Source organism: Lactuca sativa, chromosome 5 (genome assembly GCF_002870075.4).
Source record: "Lactuca sativa cultivar Salinas chromosome 5, Lsat_Salinas_v11, whole genome shotgun sequence".
In the NCBI taxonomy this organism is placed as follows: domain Eukaryota; kingdom Viridiplantae; phylum Streptophyta; class Magnoliopsida; order Asterales; family Asteraceae; genus Lactuca; species Lactuca sativa.
In genome coordinates, this window is record NC_056627.2 from 223,847,927 (window position 1) to 223,869,805 (window position 21,879).

At 30.7% G+C, this 21,879-nt stretch overlaps 1 protein-coding gene across 3 annotated transcripts; it reads left to right on the forward strand.

Annotated features, from left to right (window-relative positions):
• Positions 1 to 1,980: 1,980 nt before the first annotated feature.
• On the forward strand, positions 1,981 to 19,029 carry LOC111902022 (serine carboxypeptidase-like 10). 3 transcript variants are annotated; one of them, XM_042902737.2, is made up of 14 exons: positions 1,981 to 2,207; positions 2,281 to 2,461; positions 8,482 to 8,558; positions 12,903 to 13,025; positions 13,304 to 13,406; positions 13,493 to 13,530; positions 13,636 to 13,737; positions 13,878 to 13,964; positions 14,066 to 14,221; positions 17,922 to 17,993; positions 18,063 to 18,211; positions 18,377 to 18,490; positions 18,595 to 18,649; positions 18,892 to 19,029. In XM_042902737.2, the coding sequence occupies exons 3-14, from the start codon at positions 8,526 to 8,528 to the stop codon at positions 18,973 to 18,975; spliced, it is 1,116 nt and encodes a 371-aa protein (XP_042758671.1). In that variant the 5' UTR covers positions 1,981 to 2,207; positions 2,281 to 2,461; positions 8,482 to 8,525; the 3' UTR covers positions 18,976 to 19,029. The 3 variants fall into 3 exon arrangements, with proteins under 3 accessions (XP_042758671.1, XP_023753662.1, XP_042758670.1); XM_023897894.3 differs by having other exon boundaries at positions 2,316 to 2,461; XM_042902736.2 differs by having other exon boundaries at positions 2,316 to 2,461; positions 17,922 to 17,984.
• The last annotated feature ends 2,850 nt before the right edge of the window (positions 19,030 to 21,879 follow it).

The window sequence follows — 21,879 nt, forward strand, 5'->3', positions numbered from 1 at the left end:
TTCTAAATACTCCTCAACGGTGGGTCGGCATTGTGGTCTTAGACCCACCCCTACTAGAAGGTAACTCACCTTGTAGCTGCTGAACTGTGCGGGAATCCTCTGACTGTTGCCGCTACTGCTTCGGAAATCCTCCGGCTATAATTCCCACAAAACACTTAGTCAGAAACTGACATCTATCCTTAGGGCAAAATGACAATTTTACCCTTTGACCAAGTCAAAGTCAAAGTCAAAGTCACTTCCAGTTGACCTGACTCGCCGAGTTGACTCGTCAACTCGCCGAGTCCCTATCCTTCCATCAAACCTCATACTCGTCTCTACTCATCAAGTTATGCGATGACTCGACGAGTTTTCCTTCTAAATGAACACCGACTGAATCCACATCCGACTCGCCGAGTTTTCCTTCTAAATGATATAACCTTTGTAACCTATTAAGAATCAGACGTGTAAACTCAAACAATTTTAGGGTAATATTAGAATCACAGTATAGCGCCAGGAACACAATGATGACGGCTGAACCAAATCCAATATCAACGGAAACCCTAATAACTCTATAAACAAAAGAGATGTGTATAGATTACACGGTCTCCTGCTCTGATACCAACTAATAGGACAATAATCATTAGAAGATCGATTAGATTCAAAACAAATTGCAAGTAAGAACAAAGACAATGATTCAAAGTATGTTGAATGATTATATTCCACAACCTCAGAAGAACTCATTAAGAATTGCTACTGTAGAGGCGTGATTAGGGTTACAAAGATAATTGCCAAAAAGTTTTTGAAACACGATGCATGCATACACCTTAAATACTCTAACCCTAATAAAAGACCGTTGGACAAGCCCAAGCCCGTTTATATAAATGGACCAACAAAAACATACAAGGACGCAACATAATATCCCTAACACAATAAAAATAGTTAAAAATAATATTATATAAAAAAAACTATATTATTTTCTTTATAAACAAAAACAATATTTTTTTTTGTTTTAAATAACTACAATCATAGAAACTAACAATATTCATCAAATAAATTTTAAAAACATTAAATTTCTGAAACCAAATTAAAATAATTAAAGTTTTCGAAATATTTTATTTTAAATAACTTATAACTACAATAGTTAAAAGTAGAATTATGTACAAAATTATATTGTTGTCTTTAAAAACAAAAACAATGTTTAATGTTTTAAATAATTATAATGATAAAATAAGTAAACATTTTAAATTTAATTAATCATAAGAACAACTATAAATATCATTAAACCATATATATATATATATATATATATATATATATATATAATTTTATTTATAATTAACCTGTAGGTAGACGTCATTAAGACACTTAGAATTATACAATTTTAAAAGATATCTACATTATCATATAATTCAAAACAAATAATGTTTATACCAACTTATTATAAGATTTATTATATAATAGCTAATAATAATGTCACTGATATATTTAAAAAACATATATTTGTAAAATTTTCAAATATATTGTTGTATTCTACACAACGCACGTGCATTCGCCTAGTTTCCTTATATTTATTTAACGGGTAGGGGTGTACCGACGTTATACCGTCATTTTAGAGTTGCACATTGACAACTACAATGTTTTCTTGTCCCATATGCAAGAGTCTAAAACATAAATTGTAAATTGATTTTGATTGTGAAAATTCATTGTAGATATTTGTAATTTTTCCATTAAAGTAACTGCAAAAGGTTCATAGTATTTGTAGCAAAGTTTTTTTGTTATATTATTAGTACACATGAAAAGGTGAACATTGTGACAAAAAACATGTTTCTTATTTTCAAAATATCAAACTGTGTGCAATACGTGTTTCAACTTGAATTCTTTAACAATTGCCACGATTTCTTGATATATATATATATATATATATATATATATATATATATATATATATATATATATATATATATATATATATATATATATATGCATGTAATGCTAGGAAGATGCACATTATTTCCACGTCATATATCTCTTTTACTTAGAGACAACATGATACAAGGATCACAATCTCATATTCAACCTTGTCACTTCCTTTACAAGTCCAACAATGTGATCTTGCTTGGTTTTTTTCTAATAATAATGGTAGTTTCCTTACAGGTAACCGAGTCAGGATACTTGGTTAAAACACTTCCAGGTTTTTCTGACGATCTTCCTTTCATACTCGAAACCGGGTAAGATCTTGTAATAGAATTTATATGTTGATTTAATTCATGTTTTTTGTTTATTATTATACTTCGTTTGTAGTTATACTGACTCTCAAGAAAACAATGTGCTTTAAGTTACATTTCGGTAGGAGAATTTGATGACGTGCGGTTCTTTTACTACTTTGTTGAGTCGGAAAGAAGTCCAGAAAACGACCCTCTCATACTTTGGGTGAGAGGAGGGCCTGGTTGTGGTGTTCTCAGTTCTATTTTCTTTCAAATAGGTATATCTACTATCCTGCAATTTTGTTACTAAAGTTGCTTTCCAAGCATAGATAGGACAACTTTTTCAATAAGTGTTTTTAGTTTAATGTCACATCAACAAACCAAAAAACTCAAAAACATCCTCAATATGATATCAAGTCTATTATGTAACTAATTAAAGTATTATTAAAAAACATGGAAATCTCTACCATGGAACTTCTAAATTTACAAATAATGTCATAAAACTTTGGAATCAAAAACCTTCTACGACTTTTTATTTTTTATTTTTTTATTTTTTTTATTCTTTTTGAGCTTAATTTACCCGATAAGTTTTTTAAAAACTATTGTTATCATGGATACTCTTAGTTTCTTCTTTCATATGGTTATGCAAAGGTTTCGATATAGTGCTCCAAGCTCATAAAAAATGATATATAATTTTCATAATTAAAAATTCTCATGCTTAATTTGCTTCACTTTCTTTTCGACATCCTACTATGAAGATCATTTCACAAATGTTCTTATGTTAAATATAGCTCGCAAAGCACCAACGAATTAGCAAAAAAAGCTAAAAACATAAGTATATTTGCAACCATAGATTTATAAACGGGATTAGGGTCAGCCGGCTCCATTGTATACGGATGTTTAACTCACCAAGGAATTATGAAGAATCTCAACACATACGTACGAGATTGTATTTTGTACTCATATAAAGAACATTCTCATCCTCGTCCTTTCTATACCCTTTAACCACTTGCACAAAAGACATATCGATTTTTTACCTTATTTATCGACCATCCATCTAGAAAGTTGTTTGCAACTTCGTAACAGTAGGAAAAGTTTTAAACATTCATATCCAAATTGTATTTAAACAATAAGCAAAATCCTGAACATTACGAAGCTTCAAGAATGTAACAAACCTATTTTTTTTTAACCGCGGTTATAACCTTCTTTGTGATGTACGTAGACATCCAAAATCTTGCGGTATTTGTTAGTTACTTTTCATACAACCTTTTCAATCGAATCCCTAAAAAAGTAGTTGAGAATGGACCAAATTTGATCATCGGACCTTGTACCATAGTCCAACACCTTTTTAACTTAGTCACAATGTTGCACCATACACCTCCAACATTATCCATTAACAGAAATGCATGGAAAGTAAGGAAGACCTCTGTAAAAATATGATGGTTTATGCTGCTTTTGCAAAAGGACTTTAGATATATTTTTTTTAATTTTTTTAATTTTGTTGCAAAAACAGGGAGATTTTATATTGTTATGCAAAAAAAAGTTATTCATTATTTATTATTTATTATTTTTTGGGGTAAAAGCGGAATGATTTAAAAAACTTTTGTAAAAGTATGATGGTTTTATATTGTTTAGCCCTAACAAAAGGGTTATTACCTCAAAAACCCTTGCTAAAATTGATTTTTTTCTTCTTATTTTGCCCTTATAAATTAGGAGAAGTATCAACAATCAATTATTATCCGATTTCACGAGTTGCTTAGGTAAAACAAAAATGAAAAAGCCGTTCTCTCAATTTTTTTTCCACACTAGACACTCATCTCAAACCCTCCACACTCTCATTTCTTGATAGACACATATCCTCTACACTCTCATTTTTTGACACACACATAAAAACACAAAATTTGAATCAACATTTAGAACCAAACATACACATAATATTTTTGTGCCTTAAATCCCTTGCCCATCAACATGCTATAAATAACAAAACAAATCAACAATACAACAACACAACAACAAAACGACCAACCATGTTTGATTTTTTAAGCCCAAAATATCTCTACCCAACATAACAACCAAAATAATGATAATTCCAATGTACAACAAAATACCCTTGTGCATCTAAACATAACAACAACACTACAATGCAAAAATAAATAAATAAATAAATAAATAAATAAAACCAAATCATAGAAAGGAAGCTTACTGAGCAAAATACCTCTATGCATCAAAACCAAACTTCATTACTTAAAGAGAAATATTTTTACATTCAGAAAGGCCTAATTGTACAACTATCTTTATAAATGACCAAAACATGTTTGTTCAAAAAGGCCTAATTAAATATCATAAAAGTTGAGAAACAGAGTAGATGTTGACAAACAATTGGATGTTTGTTACCAACCTCCTATTACAAATTATTGTATTAGTAGACTTCTAAACAATATTAGAAGTGTATAACTATGAAATTAAGGTTAACATTCCATTCCTTCCAAAGCCAAATCAATATCATCTGACATGCATATAATTGAGAAAAAAGGCCATACACCATGTCGATGGATTCTTTGACATCATCTAATCATACGACTTCTTACTAATCTTCTTGATTTCTTCGAGTATAACAATCAAATCACCTTCCATAATACTTTTTGTTGTCGCCCAAAATAAAAATTTCAACTCAAAAGCATTAAAAGACTTCCTGAAGTTTGCAAGAACATGTCTCACATTGCCTATGTTCATCATGTGGCATGATGTCCTTCGCAACTTCTAACATTTTATGGAACGTGTAAAATAATGTTCTTATAACATACAAATAAATTACATTACTATACAACTGTATGTAATGTATGCTTACCTTATGTTGGTCTAAAATGAGAACCAAACCCCCCTACTGCCATAAACTCCCAAGTCATCAATAAGGAGTTATGAAAACCATGTCCAATTTTATCTCTGTTTTCAACATTCACTACAACCCATGCTATCAGATAATTAAACATGGTTGTTACCATATCTTCCAATATCACTTAACAACCCACCTTTTATTTGATCCTTCAAGAAATCCCCATCAAGTCCTACTACCGACCTAACAGTTCATTCACATAATCTCAAACCCTAACATAATGTTCATGCAATTTACCCTCAATCATTGCATGTGCCTTTACCTTGGCTGTATATCATTGAAGTTTTTGACACTTATATATAGAACTCTCTTAGGACATCCTCTTTCATATATGCTGTTAAAAATTTAGGTTTTTAAATAATATCCTTTACATAGTGCCTAGTTAACTACTCACAACTATCTAGATGTCCAAATTTATAGTTCCTTGCACAAAGATGTGTATCAGTCATGGTCTTTATCTAAAATGTATGTTCGTTATATTTATAAAATGCATAAAGCTTAAAAGGACATTGCATTTTATCACTTGGTTTACCACACTAAAAAAGTAATATGGATTTATCAGACTTCATAAATCGTAGTTGATAACCTTTACAAATTGCATAGCTAGTTAATGCTAACCTCAATTGAGAAAGGTACTCATACAATTCTCCCAAACTAGGCTTCATTTTCTCCTATTTAACGACAAGATTATGAACCTTGTACTCAACACCAACATCAAGTTCATTTTCTTCTCCAATGTGCTCATGCTCTACCTCTTGCCCCACATCAAGTTCGTTTTCTTCTCCAATATCCTCATATATGTTCTTGAAGATGTTTTCCTCACATAACATGTTAAGAAAGGGTTCATCATAGATGGGGTTTTGAAGGTCTCTGATTCACAATCCACATATGACATGTCAAGAAGATCATCATCAGAGTCTTCACCGGGAATGTATTTTACATTAGCAAACTTTTTTTTTACTCTTGTGTGATGAATCTGCCATTACCCACATTTGCATAGGTTTGAAGGTCTCTGGTTTACAATCCAAATATAAAATGGCAGTTAATAACACATGTAACACTAAAATCGATAATGGTATATATGGAAACATTCACTAACTTGCTATTTCAATGATCGAGAACGATTTCTGGTTCCTATCGAGGGTTTTTGAACATCAATCGATAACGGAAAGATGATCAAAACTAGGGTTTTTGAACTTCGATATTTGAAAACCCTATTTCTCCTCACAAATCAAACCAGTCACCATAAGAGAAAGAGTGAAATGATTGTGGGTCTCCATATTGCACTTGAGGGAAACTTGTTTACTGGGAACTGACTTGTTACTTGTTGGTGATTGGTAAAATGCCATGAATATAAACAACTTTTAAATAAGGGTAAACTAAGAGCAAAAAAGAAAAAAAAAACGTTTTGGCAAATGAAAACTTTTGATGTAAAACTAAGGGGTTTCGAGGTAATATCCCTTAGAAAAATGGGTGTAGTTTGATAAATGGGTTCCAAACAATATCAAACGATTCTATAATTGTTATATCTTGAATGTATTAGTTTCTTATTTATTACATTTTTATCTTATATAATAATTTTTATTTACATTCCTTCCAATTATAATACATAGATAAAATAGTTTTATAATTTTTCATATATAAACTTATTTATTGAGAAGATAATAGTAAAGTTAGAATTTGCCAATTATTTATATCAGTACAATTCGTTATCCTTATAAATAAGTTATGCAATAAAAGTTTTAAGAAAATAAAATTACAATATTGTATTCATTCGTCTAATAGACGTGTTCGATAAAATCAACTAATAGCTGGAAGCTGAAAGCTATATATTATATTTGAATAAAAGTGTTCGAAAAAAAAGAGTTTGGAATATATTTATATAAAAAGTAAAATTGAAACATAATAATAAACAATCAATTGGCTAAAATACAATTTTTTAAATTGAGAAAATTTCCATAATTATGTTTTATTATAAAATAAAAAATCATATGAGAACGTAAAAAAAAATCTAGTACTACATTAGTTTAATCTTAGGTGAAGCTAATATTTAGGTAAAAAGTTACACTATCATCCAAGACCAGTAACATTGATATAGCTTTTTGTGGATACGGGTGGTAAGAAGATAAATGATGTAATTAGGATAAAAGAATTAAGATATGATATAGGTTGATGCAGATAAATACAAAATTTATTTTTAAAATATTTAATTGATAATGTGTACATATTACCATAATATTGTACATATTGATGTTGTATCTTATTCCATGAGTTCGATCTTAAAGCTAAGTAAACTAAAAAATTACAGCACTTGTGATTCCACTCGTTTGTAGACTTGTCTAGAATCCATGATACGATAAATCATTTGATTGGAAATGTAAATGTAGTCATGAAATGCGCGTGCTTAGTCAAGATTCCCCTAATAAATATTCAAGTGCATTACAAAGTTGTACATGTATGAATAATGTTCTTTCGTGGGTTATATTTTGAAGAGAATTCGTGGGTTATATTTTGAAGAGAAGCAAAAATGAATCTCAAAAGATCATTAATATCAGTAGGAGATGATGTGAGATTTGCTGTAAATGAGTAAAGGGAAAATGAATCAGGAGGCTAACCAACTGTTGCATTTGTTCTCATTTGGTCCCTTTCCTTTTTTTGTATTCAATATACCATCGAACTTGTTGTTGGTGTTCGCCATAATCCTTTGACCGGCTATCACAGGTCAAAAGCCGGTCAAAAGGGTTATGACGAACACAAACAACAAGTTCGATGGTATATTAAATACAAAAAAGAAAGAAAGAGACCAAATGAATACAAACGCAAAAGTTAATTACCATCAAGAGTCATTCCCCCCCCCCCATTTTTTTTTATAGAAAATAAAAGTTTTAAGATCGTACTTGTGAACAAAACTGTTTTTTTTTTAACTTAAGTTTAAAAAAAAAAGTTAAAATCATCCAAAAGTCTAGAGACACCCTAATTTCTATTTTTATAAGTTAAGTAAATAGTTTTAGACCAAATAGCTTCTAGCCCAATAATATCAGATGTTGCAATCCTTTTTTGAAGTGGAAAGTCCAAGTCTCGTTATATAGATGTGGGACTAGTCTAAAAGTATAGTAGATTTGCCATTCAAAAATAAAATAAATAGTTTGAGTAATTGTTTTGATCATTTTGTTTAAAAAAATTTATTACTGCTTCGATTTTATGTTTTTATGTTTTAAAAAAATCTATTATTATTATTATTATTATTATTATTATTATTATTATGTTTAATACCATGTATTAGAAACATCCACTTACTGGTTAAGTGGTTATTAACTTATTATTATTATTATTATTATTATTATTATTATTATTATGTTTAATACAATGTATTAGAAACATGTATTTATTGGTGAATCTGTGCAGGCCCCATCTCTATCAACTTAGCAAATTCTACTTTGGAGAATCCAATGCTGGAGTTAAGATCTGATAGTTTAACAAAGGTGTGTAATTATTATCTTACTTTTTTATCAGCAAGAATAACTTATATTAAAATAGCGAGTGAAATGCTAGAATTACAAGTATTTGAGGCAATCCTTTTGATAAATGTAACACCAATTTGACCAACAAAAGCTTTCAGATTTTCAAGCTGTAATCCTAATCGAGTTGAAGGTTGTAGCTTAATTCTTTGCTACTCCTAGACTTGGAATTAAAGACAACCTCGTTACAAAGTCTCCACATAACACAATAAAGCCATGAGAACAATAGTGACAGCCTGTTTGATCTTGTGACAGGGATCCTAGGTGTCCCACCTTAAAAAAAGTTCTCCATGGACATACTAGTAATAAGAATTTGTCTCAACCACTATTTCAAAATCCCATAGACCTTGATCACTTTAGGGCATTCTATATTTAAGTGTGTCTCATATTCATTGGCAAAATCACAAAGGAAGGATAGAGGAAATTAGGGGTTGACTAAAAAGACATCTTATTTACCATATAAACAACCTAATTAATTTTTAAAATATTTTTATTGGTCAAAATTGCATTATTTTCCGAAAAAGTTGATTATAAATAGTTAATTATAGGTTGAGTTTTCATAAAAGTAACAACAGAATGTCTTATTAAAAACATCCATGAAATTATCTGACCCCGGGTTTATACACGTTGATAGACAACCAAGCCGAAAACTCCAAGTTAATATGTTTGTCTTTCTAGGTACAATGTGATTCTAGAAAGTGTTGCGATTGTTTTGGTCTAGTAGAATCTCATCGGGAATGGACCTAACCTAAGGGAGGAGACCTAAAAACATACATCATCGTTCACAATCCATCTAGGCCTGCTATTTTAGTAAGAAAACATAGAAAGAAGGTCTAAATTTAGATGATCAAAATAAGTGTGAAAATGACTAATTTTTTCCCATGTTCCGCTTTTCAAAGCCATCAATCCGTCTATCTCTAAGCCACAAAGCCATGCAATGCAGTGATAGGATTTTCCAAATTTACTCGTCTTTGGTATGGAATTACCAACAATGTTTTCCTAATAAAGTTTAAATGTTTGGATGTTCCCAATGGAGATACCACCCATTTCTTGTTATTTTAAAATCCTTTTCCCATTAAATCGAGTTTAAATGCTTTAATAAATCCTTTCGGCCCCTTGAAAAAGGGAGAATAAGTAGGTTCCAAGGCAACTATAAGAACACTGTTACACGAGGTTAATCTATGACAAAAGATAGCTCCCTCGACTACTATCTATACAATTCTGGATTGAAATATTTGAGTGCTGCTAAATTTACATCCCACAGATACTCCTACTCAAAAGTCGATTCCCTCAAATATTTGAAGTACATTGTTTTCCGAAAAAAGAAATTATTAAAAAAGTCCAATCATTTCATTAACATTAATTCTTAATATAAATGTTTTTCAATTAAATTTCTAACTCATTCATTAGCAAATAATAAAATATTTGGGATACTAGGTGTGAGAGACTCGTATATTATACGAGTTGATTAAAACAAAATATTAAATACGAAAGAGTAAACGGAAAGTTTGTTTATACTTAAAATTTGAAATAAGTGAAAATTATGATAAAAAAAATTTAAAAATAAATAAACATGTAAAAAATAAATAAATTAAAATTTCATGTTTAGTTGTTAGACTTGTGTACTAAACATATTACTTATAACATAATGTTAAATACAAAGGTTTAAAGTGTAATTTATTATAAATTGAAATTGAAATTTGAAATTTAAAATTTAAAATTTAAAATTAATATAGTTATTATGATATAGTTAATTTATGGAAAGTTTAATGATATATTGGAGAATAAAAAATGAAGTAATTGACAATTGATAAGTGGAAAATATATATTTCTAAATTACCACAAATTGAAGAAATAATTACATGTGACAAAATTATTTTCATTTATTAGAAAAAATTTATTTTACTTATTTATTTTCAACTTCCTTTTTTGTTATACAATAAAACACTATTTTCTATTTTTAGTATTCTTTTATGCTACATTACTATTATTTTTAATTTTTATTCTAAAGCCTTTTTGTTTATTATTATATTGAAAAAAAATAAAAAACAACACATTAATTAAACATGCTATTAAAGGTTATAACTAAAATAAAAATAATATAAAAAACGTATTTTCCGGTTAAAAATATTTTAGCTATTTTAGAAGCATAAAATTTCAATAAAAATGTGTTATTATAAATCACATAAATAAAAATAACTTATAATATAATTTCTTTCATTTTATTACAAGATACAACGTAAACCATTTTTTGTTTAATAGTGAATATTTCAAAAATTGAAATAAATTGCCACAAAATAGAATCACAAATATTTCTAATTCACTCTAATAGTAAATTTCATATATATTTTAATTACATTATAAATCATTTTTGGTCAAATGCTGAATTTTAAGTTGTACAAACATACAATACATTTGTACAATCAATTTATGCATTACAAAAAGAGTAGAGTACATATGGTCAACAATTGAAAATGTCAAATCTCTTATCCCCTATTCTTAGACTATTTTGACCCGGTTCATTCCTTATCTCCGTATTTCCCCAAATCTCGCAATTTCTGTTCACAAATCTTGGATATATATCGCCGACGTTTCCATTTCTAGGGTTTAATTCATCTTTCAGCATTCAACCACCATTGTCACACCCGTCGCTTGGGGCGGGTAAACAACTAGTATATATATATATATATATATATATATATATATATATATATATATATATATATATATATATATAAAGAGAGGGACTTTTCGAAAAACAATATAATAAAATATTAAAAAAGGTTTAACTTTTGACTAAGATTCTTTTTTTCTTCACAACTACCATAGGACATCAAGGTGGGAGAATAAAAAAAAATACCTCAAGATACTTTTATGCTTTATCACATTCTCTTTAGACCATTCTTCAAGGAACTAGGAATCATCCACGTATTGAAAGATGGAAAAAACATGCCTGTTGTTGGGGAGAGATATACCCTCTATATGTCATTGTTTGTAGCCTCATCGAAAGCCACCTTGAGACCTTTTGTTGTGATAATGAACATGAAAGAAGAAAGAGGATATCCTTGATGAAGTCTTCTTTCTAAAGATAATTCCTTTATAGGACTGATGTTGACAAGAACATAATTTTTTTTTTATCCAAATGACAATATTCCTAGTCTAACACCTCTCCTTATAAACTTCCTACTTCTGTGAATGTATAAGAGATCAAAGAATGTGGAGGCATATCATAAACAAAAAGACATAATATCAGTTTGAAGCTTAGGGTTACAATTTTACAAAGACCTAAACCAATTCCTACAATATGAAATGGATCAATTTAAATTGAAGTTCTGTATCGTAACTTCCAAAATCGAAGAGGATATGTAAACCTCTAATGTAAGAAAAGGAGATATCATGGATTCCTTTTGAAGCTATGAAAATACTAAAGTACTTAAGTATCGAATTTGACCTCCCCAAAGAGGGTGCCCCCTAGTTTGTTTTTCATGAAGTTTAAAAACTATTTTCAAGACTTTCGGAATTGAAGTGTGAGTTTAGTAGTTCTGCACAAAAACAAACCTTTGGTTAGCAATTTTTCATTTTAATGAAATAAAGACGTCGATAACCAATCCAAATATCTTCAAGATCTCTAATAACTCCTACACCTTATCTTCATTAGAGAAACTAGTGAAGTAAAAGGATATAACATTGCCACTATAGAAATTTCCATGTCTATGTGATGAAATATCTCATTTCATTCTTTCTTTCTTTAGGCTTTGACTCTGCGCTCTGGTATTCCTTTTCTTCTTTTTCTCTATGGTATTCCTTTTCTTCTTTTTCTCTCTCGGCATTCATAATATGGAAGTAACCTAGTGAAGTTCAAGACTTTGTTTTGATTTAGATTTCAACCTAGTGAAGTTTAAGTCTTTGTTTACAATTGAATTTCAGCCTAGTGAAGTTCAAGTATAGGTTTTTATTTGGATTTCAATCTAGTGAAGTTCAAGTCTTTCTATATTTTTTTCTTTTCATAAATTCACTCCTTAATACAGATTATGCAAACACTTAACTGGAAAAGAAACCTTAATTTTCTTGATCACGGGTTAAGAATCACATATTTGAGGACATAAAGATATTTCAGGCAATTGTAGTGAAAAATTAGATTGATGTACTATTGTCAGAATTAGAGTTGATATAGAAGAACAATATATAAACTAGATATGGCATGTTTTCTGTGAAGGGTTTTGAATGTTGTCTCTAGTGTTCTCTCTAAATACGTATACATGGTGTTTTTTGTAATCTTTTGCAACCTGGTTGATGCAATGAAATTAGGTAGCCAACATATTATTTCTTGATGAACCTGCTGGATCTGGATTCTCATATGCAAAATCTCCTGAAGCTTACATGACAAACGATACATTAACACCAATTCTGATACACAAATTTATAAGGAAGGTAAGATAATATCCAGATGAAAAGATCTATATTTTTCATTATCGTTAGTTAGCATATCTCTAGTTAATACAACCATGTGTGCACATATTTGAATGCATTAATACATACTCCATTCGAGTCCATGAATGGATTGATTATTAATTCTATAACTCACAGTGTCATACATGAAACAATTACTTATTAATTTCATGTCATCCAAGCATTAAGAGTATATTGCAATTTATATATGTTTTAGATAAAAACTAATATCATGTTTATTTTTATGTCAATCCAACCAGTGGCTTGTGGATCATTCTAAATTTGTCAAGAATCCCTTATATGTTGGTGGTGATTCCTATAGTGGCATAGTAGTGCCAATGACTATTCAGAAAATTTATAACAGTACGCTATTTTTAGGAAATATATAACGTGTTAGAGAGACCATGTTGAAATATTACGACTTTTAGCTTCTTTTTCATATTTTCTAGGTAATGAAGGTGGAGAAGAGCCACATATCAACATCAAAGTACAATTTGATCCTTTATTTATATTAGTTGAATTTTCCTATATATTTCTATTTCTTTCTGAATTTCAATATGAAATGACATTGATATATGATTTTCCAACATAGGGGTACATTCTTGGTAATCCTGTAACAGAAAAAAATGCTGAATATAACGCAAAAATCAAACAAGCTCATCGTATGGCACTCTTATCAGATAAAATATACGAGGTAAATATTTAAGTACCATTGAGTTGTGACTAATACCATAAGTGTTAGTAAATTATTTTGTTTACACAGTTGCTAGCTGTTGTTTGTAATAAATACCACTCCAAATGTTTGGAAATTAATATAGATGCATATTTTTCCAGTCGGTTAAAAATAATTGTCATGGTGAGTACTTTAATGTAAATCCAAACAACAGTCTTTGCATACATGATCTTCAAGTGGTACACAAGGTACATAATAAATGTAGACTTTTGCTTAGACTATTAACTTATAATGTACATCCAAAATTTCATTTGATTTTAATTAGTGCTTTGTTATGTTGAATCTACAGTGCGTGGAAAGAATTAACGTGTACAACATGATAGAGCCTGTTTGTGACCCTTTAAACACATCGAGATCTGAGCTCTTGAGGAGGGACTTAAGGTCTCTTGAAAAGACATCTATTGATATTTCGTCATCAGATGAAGTTGAGACACAATGGGATTGCGTATTACTCTCTCACTCTTTCTTGCATGTCATTCCTTCATTTGAAAAAATATCGATCATACTTGCATTTTTTATATATACAACTTCAAATCTATGAGTGAATGACGTTCGAGAATCTTCACATGCAACCATGGTTTGAAAATAATCAGCTATTGAAATTCAAAATAGATTCATGTTATCTTAAATAGTTAAAATTCTTTGTTGGTTCGTTCAAAATTTTTAATCATTTTCTCTGGAAATTCAGGTTTCCAAACAATTAGTTTTAAAAGACAAAATCTTTATATATTATATGTGTTCTACAAGTGTTTTCAGCCAATAAAAATTAAAGATTTAAATAAGTGCAGGACCAAGATTATATTTAAGAGCAAAGCATAAATAAAATATGATTTAGCATCTAAAGAATTGTAGTTTAAAATAACATATATACTAGTGTTAAAAACATTTAAAACTACAATTGAAAATATTTTATATTAATATCCTTACAAACGATTACCAAAATGTCTTTGTCCCGATACCATGAGTTGACGAATAGATGTCCATCAGCCAAAGGTTGATGTTCAAGTCTCGTTGTTGACGAATAATATACATTTAAGGGTAAATTAGCTGGTTATAGACGAATAATATACATTTAAGAGTAAATTAGTTGGTTTATGTAAGCCGTTCTAAAAAATATCTTTATAAGTATTTAATTTTTAGTTTGGTTTATGAAATAAATGTTTTCTTTCCAATTTATCCGAGACAATGAAAGTTTACTAAACCCAAAAAAGTTTTAACATATCTTCTTAATTTCGTTTATGAAGTACACATTAATGTTTTCTTTCTAATTTATCCGCGACAATGAGAGTTTACCAAACCCAAAAAAGTTAACATATCTTATTGAGATTTACATTAATTGTAAATCAAACCAAATTAATCGATAACAGATTAAAACAAACCTTATTCGATTCGATTTTGATTATATTTTCGAAGTAAAAAAATTAGATTTATGTTAATATTTTTAAAGTAAAAACCCATTCAATTAACATCATACCACAATAATAAAACTTGTTAGTTGAACTTTTCATGACACATAAACATAATTCATCAATTTAAAAATAAAAAAAAAATCTAAGGAAGAAGAATTTTTTATCAATTTATTTATAAGATGCATGAATTTTATTTATATAAATTATTATTATTATTATTTGTATAAGTTATTTATTTAAAAATTGGTTGGGAATTGATAGGAGGTACGTACTCATCTGAATTAACTTTTAACTGAATAAACGCTCATGATAGTTGTAATTTTTAATAATTTAATTCACTCAATAAGCTTATGAAAAACTTCCTATTATGGATCCTCTAATAACATTTCATCAAATTTGTATGGAATATTTGATTCATTTCAATATATATAAGTATTACTAGTTAAACATATTAATACAAGGGAAAATGACACAAATACCCTATAAAGTTTCTAGGGTTGGTCGATTAAGTACCTAATTTTTTTGTCGGGATTTATGGGTCCCTAAACTAGAACACGACCTTGTCTTTTAGTCCATGCCAACCTGTAATAGCTGGTTCATCATTCGACAGTGACCATTTAGACAAAAAAAAACTCACATTGTGCCCCTATAAAGCTAAAAAAATAAGTTTGGGGATCAAATGCTAGTCTAACCTTCATCTCCACCCAATACCACCCTTATTCCACCTTCCTCACAACCTCCTCCGTCAATTCGTCACCTTAACTGAACCAACTGCTCATCAACATTTTATTCAGCCATTACAGCCACCATAACCCACCTTAACCACCATCGAATCAATATCACAACAACCCAATCCAACCACCCTTTTCCTCCCTTTTGTCTCATGAAATCAACCATCACCGGAGCACCCATAACCCACAAAAACCACCAGTCAGCCACCATAACCAATCACCTACAAATCGAATAAAAAAAATTAACTCTCGTTTTATATGTGAACCTCATCAAACCCACACATCCTTCTCAACCTCGCATCCGTCAAACCTACAACTCGGAGGGAGAAAGAGAAGTAGCATGTAAGATTTTGAACATAGAAGAAGGAAGGAGGGGGTCAATTCCTTGAAGATCTGAAATCGAATCAAAGAAAAGAGTGGAAGGAGGTTGTGATCGAGAATCGATTAGAAGGAGAAGAGGGTTGTGATCTTCGGTGAGTTTGTGTGACGATCGAGGGTGAAGACGGAAAGAAGAGCAACGATCGATTTCTTCGGAGGGTAGGAATTGAGTGTGAATCGGCTTTAGAAGAAAAGAAGGAGAGCTAATAAAGTCGATTTTTGTTGCTGGATGCTGGTATACACGAAGACACACAAGAAATCGAATGGACTGTTATCTTTCATTCTTCTTCCAAATCACTTCGATCTTGTGACATAAGCATTTGATCCCCGGACTTATTTTTTTGGATTTATAGGGGCACAATGTGAGTTTTTTTGGTCTAAATGACTACTATCGCATGGTGAACCTGCTATTACAGATTGACAGAGACTAAAATAGTAGGTTGTATCATAGTTTACAGACCATAAAGCCCGACAAAAACTTTAGGGACTAAATCGACAAACTCTAGAAACCTTGTAGGGCGTTTGTGTTATTTCCCATTAATATAATATATTCGTTATAATAATAATATAAGATACAGTTGGTACACAGAGGTGTATACATGAAGTAAAAATGAGAAGATAATAGAATCACAATTTTAAAAACACTTTAGACCTTAGCTATTAAAATTATTTTGAACCCGAGCACAAATACATTATTTGCAAAAATCAAATCATTTTATTATATAACTAGGTGTGAGATCCATGTATTACATGAGTTTATTTAAAAAAAATTAATATGAAATTTTAACAATTTGAAAATGTTGAATCTATAAGAAAAATGAGAAAAAATTTTGAATTATTAAAATTAATGACACTTTAATGTATTGAATACATTACATATATAAACTATCTACCCTAATAAATGAAAATGATCTTGCCACATGTCATTCTCTCATAAAATTAGCCACATGTCATTTTGTCATAACTTGAGATATATTTATTTTCCACTTGTTATTACTTTAATTTTCATTTTCAATATATCATTAATTTAGTTTCCATAAATTAAACCTACCATAATAACTATTAATTTCAAATTTTAAATTTCAAATTCAATTTCAAATAAATTTACAGTTTAAACCTTTATGTTTAACATTTTGTAATAATTAACCCGTTTAGTACACACTAAACACATAATTTTAATTTATTTATTTTTTGCATGTTTTTTTTTCTGATAATTTTCACTTATTTCAATTTCAAATTCAAATAAATTTTTTATTTAATCGTTCATACTTAACATTTTGTTTTAATCAACCCGTATAATATACGGGTCTCACAACTAGTTTTCTAATAAATACCTTACATATATATTACCTTACATATTAAATGTGGAATTTTAATTTAATAAAATGATAAATACAATAAAATGACAAGTGGAAAATATAAAATTCAAAAATTCTAAAAAATGGCATATGTCCAAATGAAGAAGAAGAGGACATGTGGCCAAAAGTTCTTTATTTATCAGGAAAGATAAGAATTTTTTTGTTTTTTAATGATTTGATTTTTCTAGGGTATTATGGCTTCTTATACTAGAATTTTACAAGTATAATTTTCATGTTAAAACTAAGTATGATTTTTCTTTTGTTTGCAGAATTCAATGTCTGCATACACTGAGGCATGGGCTAATAGGAAAGATGTAAAAGAGGCTCTTCATGTTAGTGAGGTTTGTGGTTAGAGGAACTTTATTCATGTTCATCTTTATTATGTTAAATAATAATCATATGGCTACCAGGACTTTACCAAAATTAGGTGGGTGGTATGCAATGAAAGCTTGACTTATGATTATGGTAACCCAGTGAAAACTTACAAGTTCAACGTCATGAGTACTGTTGCATATCATGAAGAATTTTCTCATAGACATTTACGAGCTCTAGTATATAGGTATTACCCATAGTTAGTCATGCTTCTTAATTGCTCCCAATATATATTTATATCTATTTTTTTTTTGAGTCGGCCATTGGTTGCTTATATTCATGCACACACATGGTATTTAGAGAACTTAATTATTAATAATATTTTGGTTCTTTTGTTGTCTTCTCAAAAAAGTGGAGATCATGATTTATTTGTTCCACATTTCTCTACACTGAAATGGATTAAATCGATAAATTTGTTACTCGTGGAAGATTGGAGACCGTGGTATGTCGACAAACAAATAGCCGGGTTAGTTATGTTTTCATTAGGATCACATGCATGAACTCTGATCATCGATATAAATATTAAAAATGGTAATTTCTGATCATGCTCTACTATCTCATTCCATGCAGATATACGATGAAATACTCAAACCATGACTATAGACTGACATTTGCTACAGTGAAGGTGAGAAATCTTCCTTAAAAAACTTCTTCTCACTTGGTGCTTATCCTATCTCATGAAAACTACTATATTTGACTTTATAAAAATGTTGACTATTTTTTTGAATATAATAAAAATTGTGCCCCTAAGACATAGTTTATTACAAAACACTTCCAATCCTTCTAATAAAAGTTTTGCAATTCTATGAGCTAAAAGGAACATTTCATGTTATGATCATGATGGTCGATCCTTTTGTTTTATTAAAGGGAGGAAGTCACACGGCTCCGGAGAATAGACCTAAAGAATGTTTAAATATGTTTATGAAGTGGATTACTAATGTAGACTTGTAAACAAAACCCATAAAACTTGATGTTAGTTTCTTATGGTGTGTGCACCCGTTTGTATGTTTATATTTTCTTTAAGTCATTTCAAATTATACTATAATGTGTGTTGGTTTAAATCAAAATAACTTGTGCAGTGAAATAAATGTATCTTGGTATTGATAATATTTAGGTAATTTGAAACACCCGCCGCATGTGATATTTTAAGTAATCATTTTTTAAACAATTTTAAAAACATTGTAACATTCTAAAAATTCAAATAATTTTTTTATTCTAATTTCTTTCTAACCATACAATAATCATGTCCAAAACAGTCAAAAGTATCTCATAGTAAAATAATATCAGAGTATAAAATCCTAAAATCACGTGATGCGGAAAAACATAGGTGAATGCAATGCGATTAGGCCGGACCCTTCCCTTCCGAGCTGGAAGTACCTGAAACATAAACTGAAAACTGTAAGCACAAAGCTTAGTGAGTTCTCCCAAAATACCCCATACCATACATACATAACAAGCAAAGCATAATTGGGTCTATTTCACCTCCTTCGATATCTTTCAACCAATACTGTGTCTATTTCACCCCTTCGGTATCTTTCAACTGATACTGGGTCTATTTCACCCCCTTACCACTAAGCATACAATAATATCAATGGAAGTCACGAAGACAACAAGCATAGCATGAAAATGTCACGAAGACAACTATCATCCTACTAACATAATCTAGTGGGCTGACATTGGTGCCTTCGACTTATGAGTACAGTAGAGGAAACTCACCTCAGACTGAAGGTATCAAATCACACTCGAGTTTCTGACTCACAAAATCCTCTCACTAAATCACAAGTAATAAAAGCTTAATTAGAAATTAGGTCGTTAACCCTACCCGAGAGTCCAAACCCTAAATCCTAACTTTAAGGGCAAAAAGGCTGCTTAATCCTTGCCTTATTGGGCCTACCCCACCAAGGCCCAAATCCAAACTAGCCTAAAAGGCATTCCAAGTCCAACAAAAGGACCCTAAGGCCCAACATAGGCCCAAAAGCTCCATTTTGTCCTAAATCCCACAAATTACCTAATACCACAAAATGCGTAAGGCCCAAACTTAATCAAGGCAAAAAGCCCAACTAATCCCGAGCCAAAAACTCTGAAGGCCCACAGACGAATGTACGCGTAATGTACCTGGCTCGTACGCCCGACATACGTTGTTGATCCAGAATTAGGGCGTTGGCCCAGTATGTGCAGCGTACTCAAGAGTACGCCCGACATACTGGTCAGACAACCCAACTCACTCCAAATGTCTTAACCCATTAAGATTATAATGACCAAACTTAGATCTAAGCTCATGAAAGTGTATTAAGCCATCAAGTTGCAAACTTTGTGCTTTTGCATGACTTAATGGGACTGAAACCATGGATTAAGCCTTCTATCTCCTTTAAGTTGTCACCAAATCATGCATGGTTGAGTTCTAACCTCCAAGATCCGATTTTTATGACTTCATGCACTCCTAAGAGCCCAAAAGAACAACTCAAATGATCTGGAGTAGTCCATACTCCATGAGACCAAAGTTATGGGACCAAAACTTCTAAATCTACCCACCAAAAGAGATCTAAGCAAGGAATCATCAAGGTAAGAGATTTTTACCTCCAAAAGCTTGCAATGAAGAAGATGCCCCCTGGATCTTGAAGCTTCAGCTCCAACAATGCTTCGCCGCCAAGTTCCTACTTCTTGAAGATCAGAAAAGAACACCCAAAAAATCTCAAGACGCTCAACAACACTCTTAAGATTGCTAGGGTTTTGATATTATCTCAAAAAGGCAATGGAGGTTGATAAGGTGAGGGGCTTGAAGGACTTAATGAGCTTAAATAAGGTGTAAACCCTAAAAATTAGGGTTTACCCCTGGCTCATGTACGCCCTACGTACGCATGGGTACGCCCAACGTATTAGGGGAACTCCCTGCCTCATGCAACCATAAACTACGTTGTGTCTACCTTGTGTATGTCGAACGTACTCAAGTCTTGACCACATATAATTGAAATAATTTGCAAGAGTTTTACCTGCCAAAACGAGCGTTAAAATTCTACCAACTTGAATCAGACTTTGTCCTCGAAGTCCACTGCTGGAAATAAGCCTGGATAATTCTCCCTTATGTGACATACCTAGTTTCACGGCCAGAAAAGACCGATTTGTTTATGCTTATTTAAAAATCAGAGTATCCTTTATGAAAAATAGTATTACGGAATTTGTTCCTAGAAAACATGATAATGGTATTATCAAAGCGTTTTGGAAGACATGTATTTTTATTTATATTAAAACATTGGGATGTCATCGTCAATACATAAACATAAGCATATCAAAATATTACAAGCCTTATAGTAATCAAACTTGTGGCCTAATACTCCTTGAATCTCTAAACAAAATGTATCTTTCATATAGCCACCTGTGATACAATAAATTGAGTGGGTAATGTTGGAAAACCCGGTGAGTACGTAGAGTTTTTAAGCCACAATAATATAGTTAATTTGTTTCTTCGCATATTTCATGTCAAACAATTAACCCGATTACTCATCCCCATTCTCTTTATTTAATCTTCCCTAAAGATTTATCCTAAGGGTTATCTCCTACATCATATTTATCTCTCATCATCGCATTTCCTTATATGTTTGTTCCTTAGGACTTTTCCTAAGGAGCATCACCTACATCACATAGACAATATTGATTTGGGGATTACTCCCCCAATACATCTCTAATAAGGGTTAGAGTATCATCGCTATGTAGTTACTACATTGCCTGAACTCGTAATTCATCACCTATAGGTTATGAGCATGCCAGTGTTTCCACATGACTTGTTTAGACTAGTTCGCCATCTATACTCTAGTAGATGACTACATCGCAACATCGCAGGTCCAGGTTATGGCATCT

Excerpts from the sequence above, each read along its gene's own strand:
- LOC111902022 (XM_023897894.3), top strand. The coding sequence starts at position 2,026 with ATGATACAAGGATCACAATCTCATATTCAACCTTGTCACTTCCTTTAC. Across the intron at positions 14,222-17,921 it reads TTGAGACACAATGGGATTGC|AATTCAATGTCTGCATACAC; the intron begins GTATTACTCTCT and ends TTTTGTTTGCAG. Across the intron at positions 18,491-18,594 it reads GTCGACAAACAAATAGCCGG|ATATACGATGAAATACTCAA; the intron begins GTTAGTTATGTT and ends CATTCCATGCAG.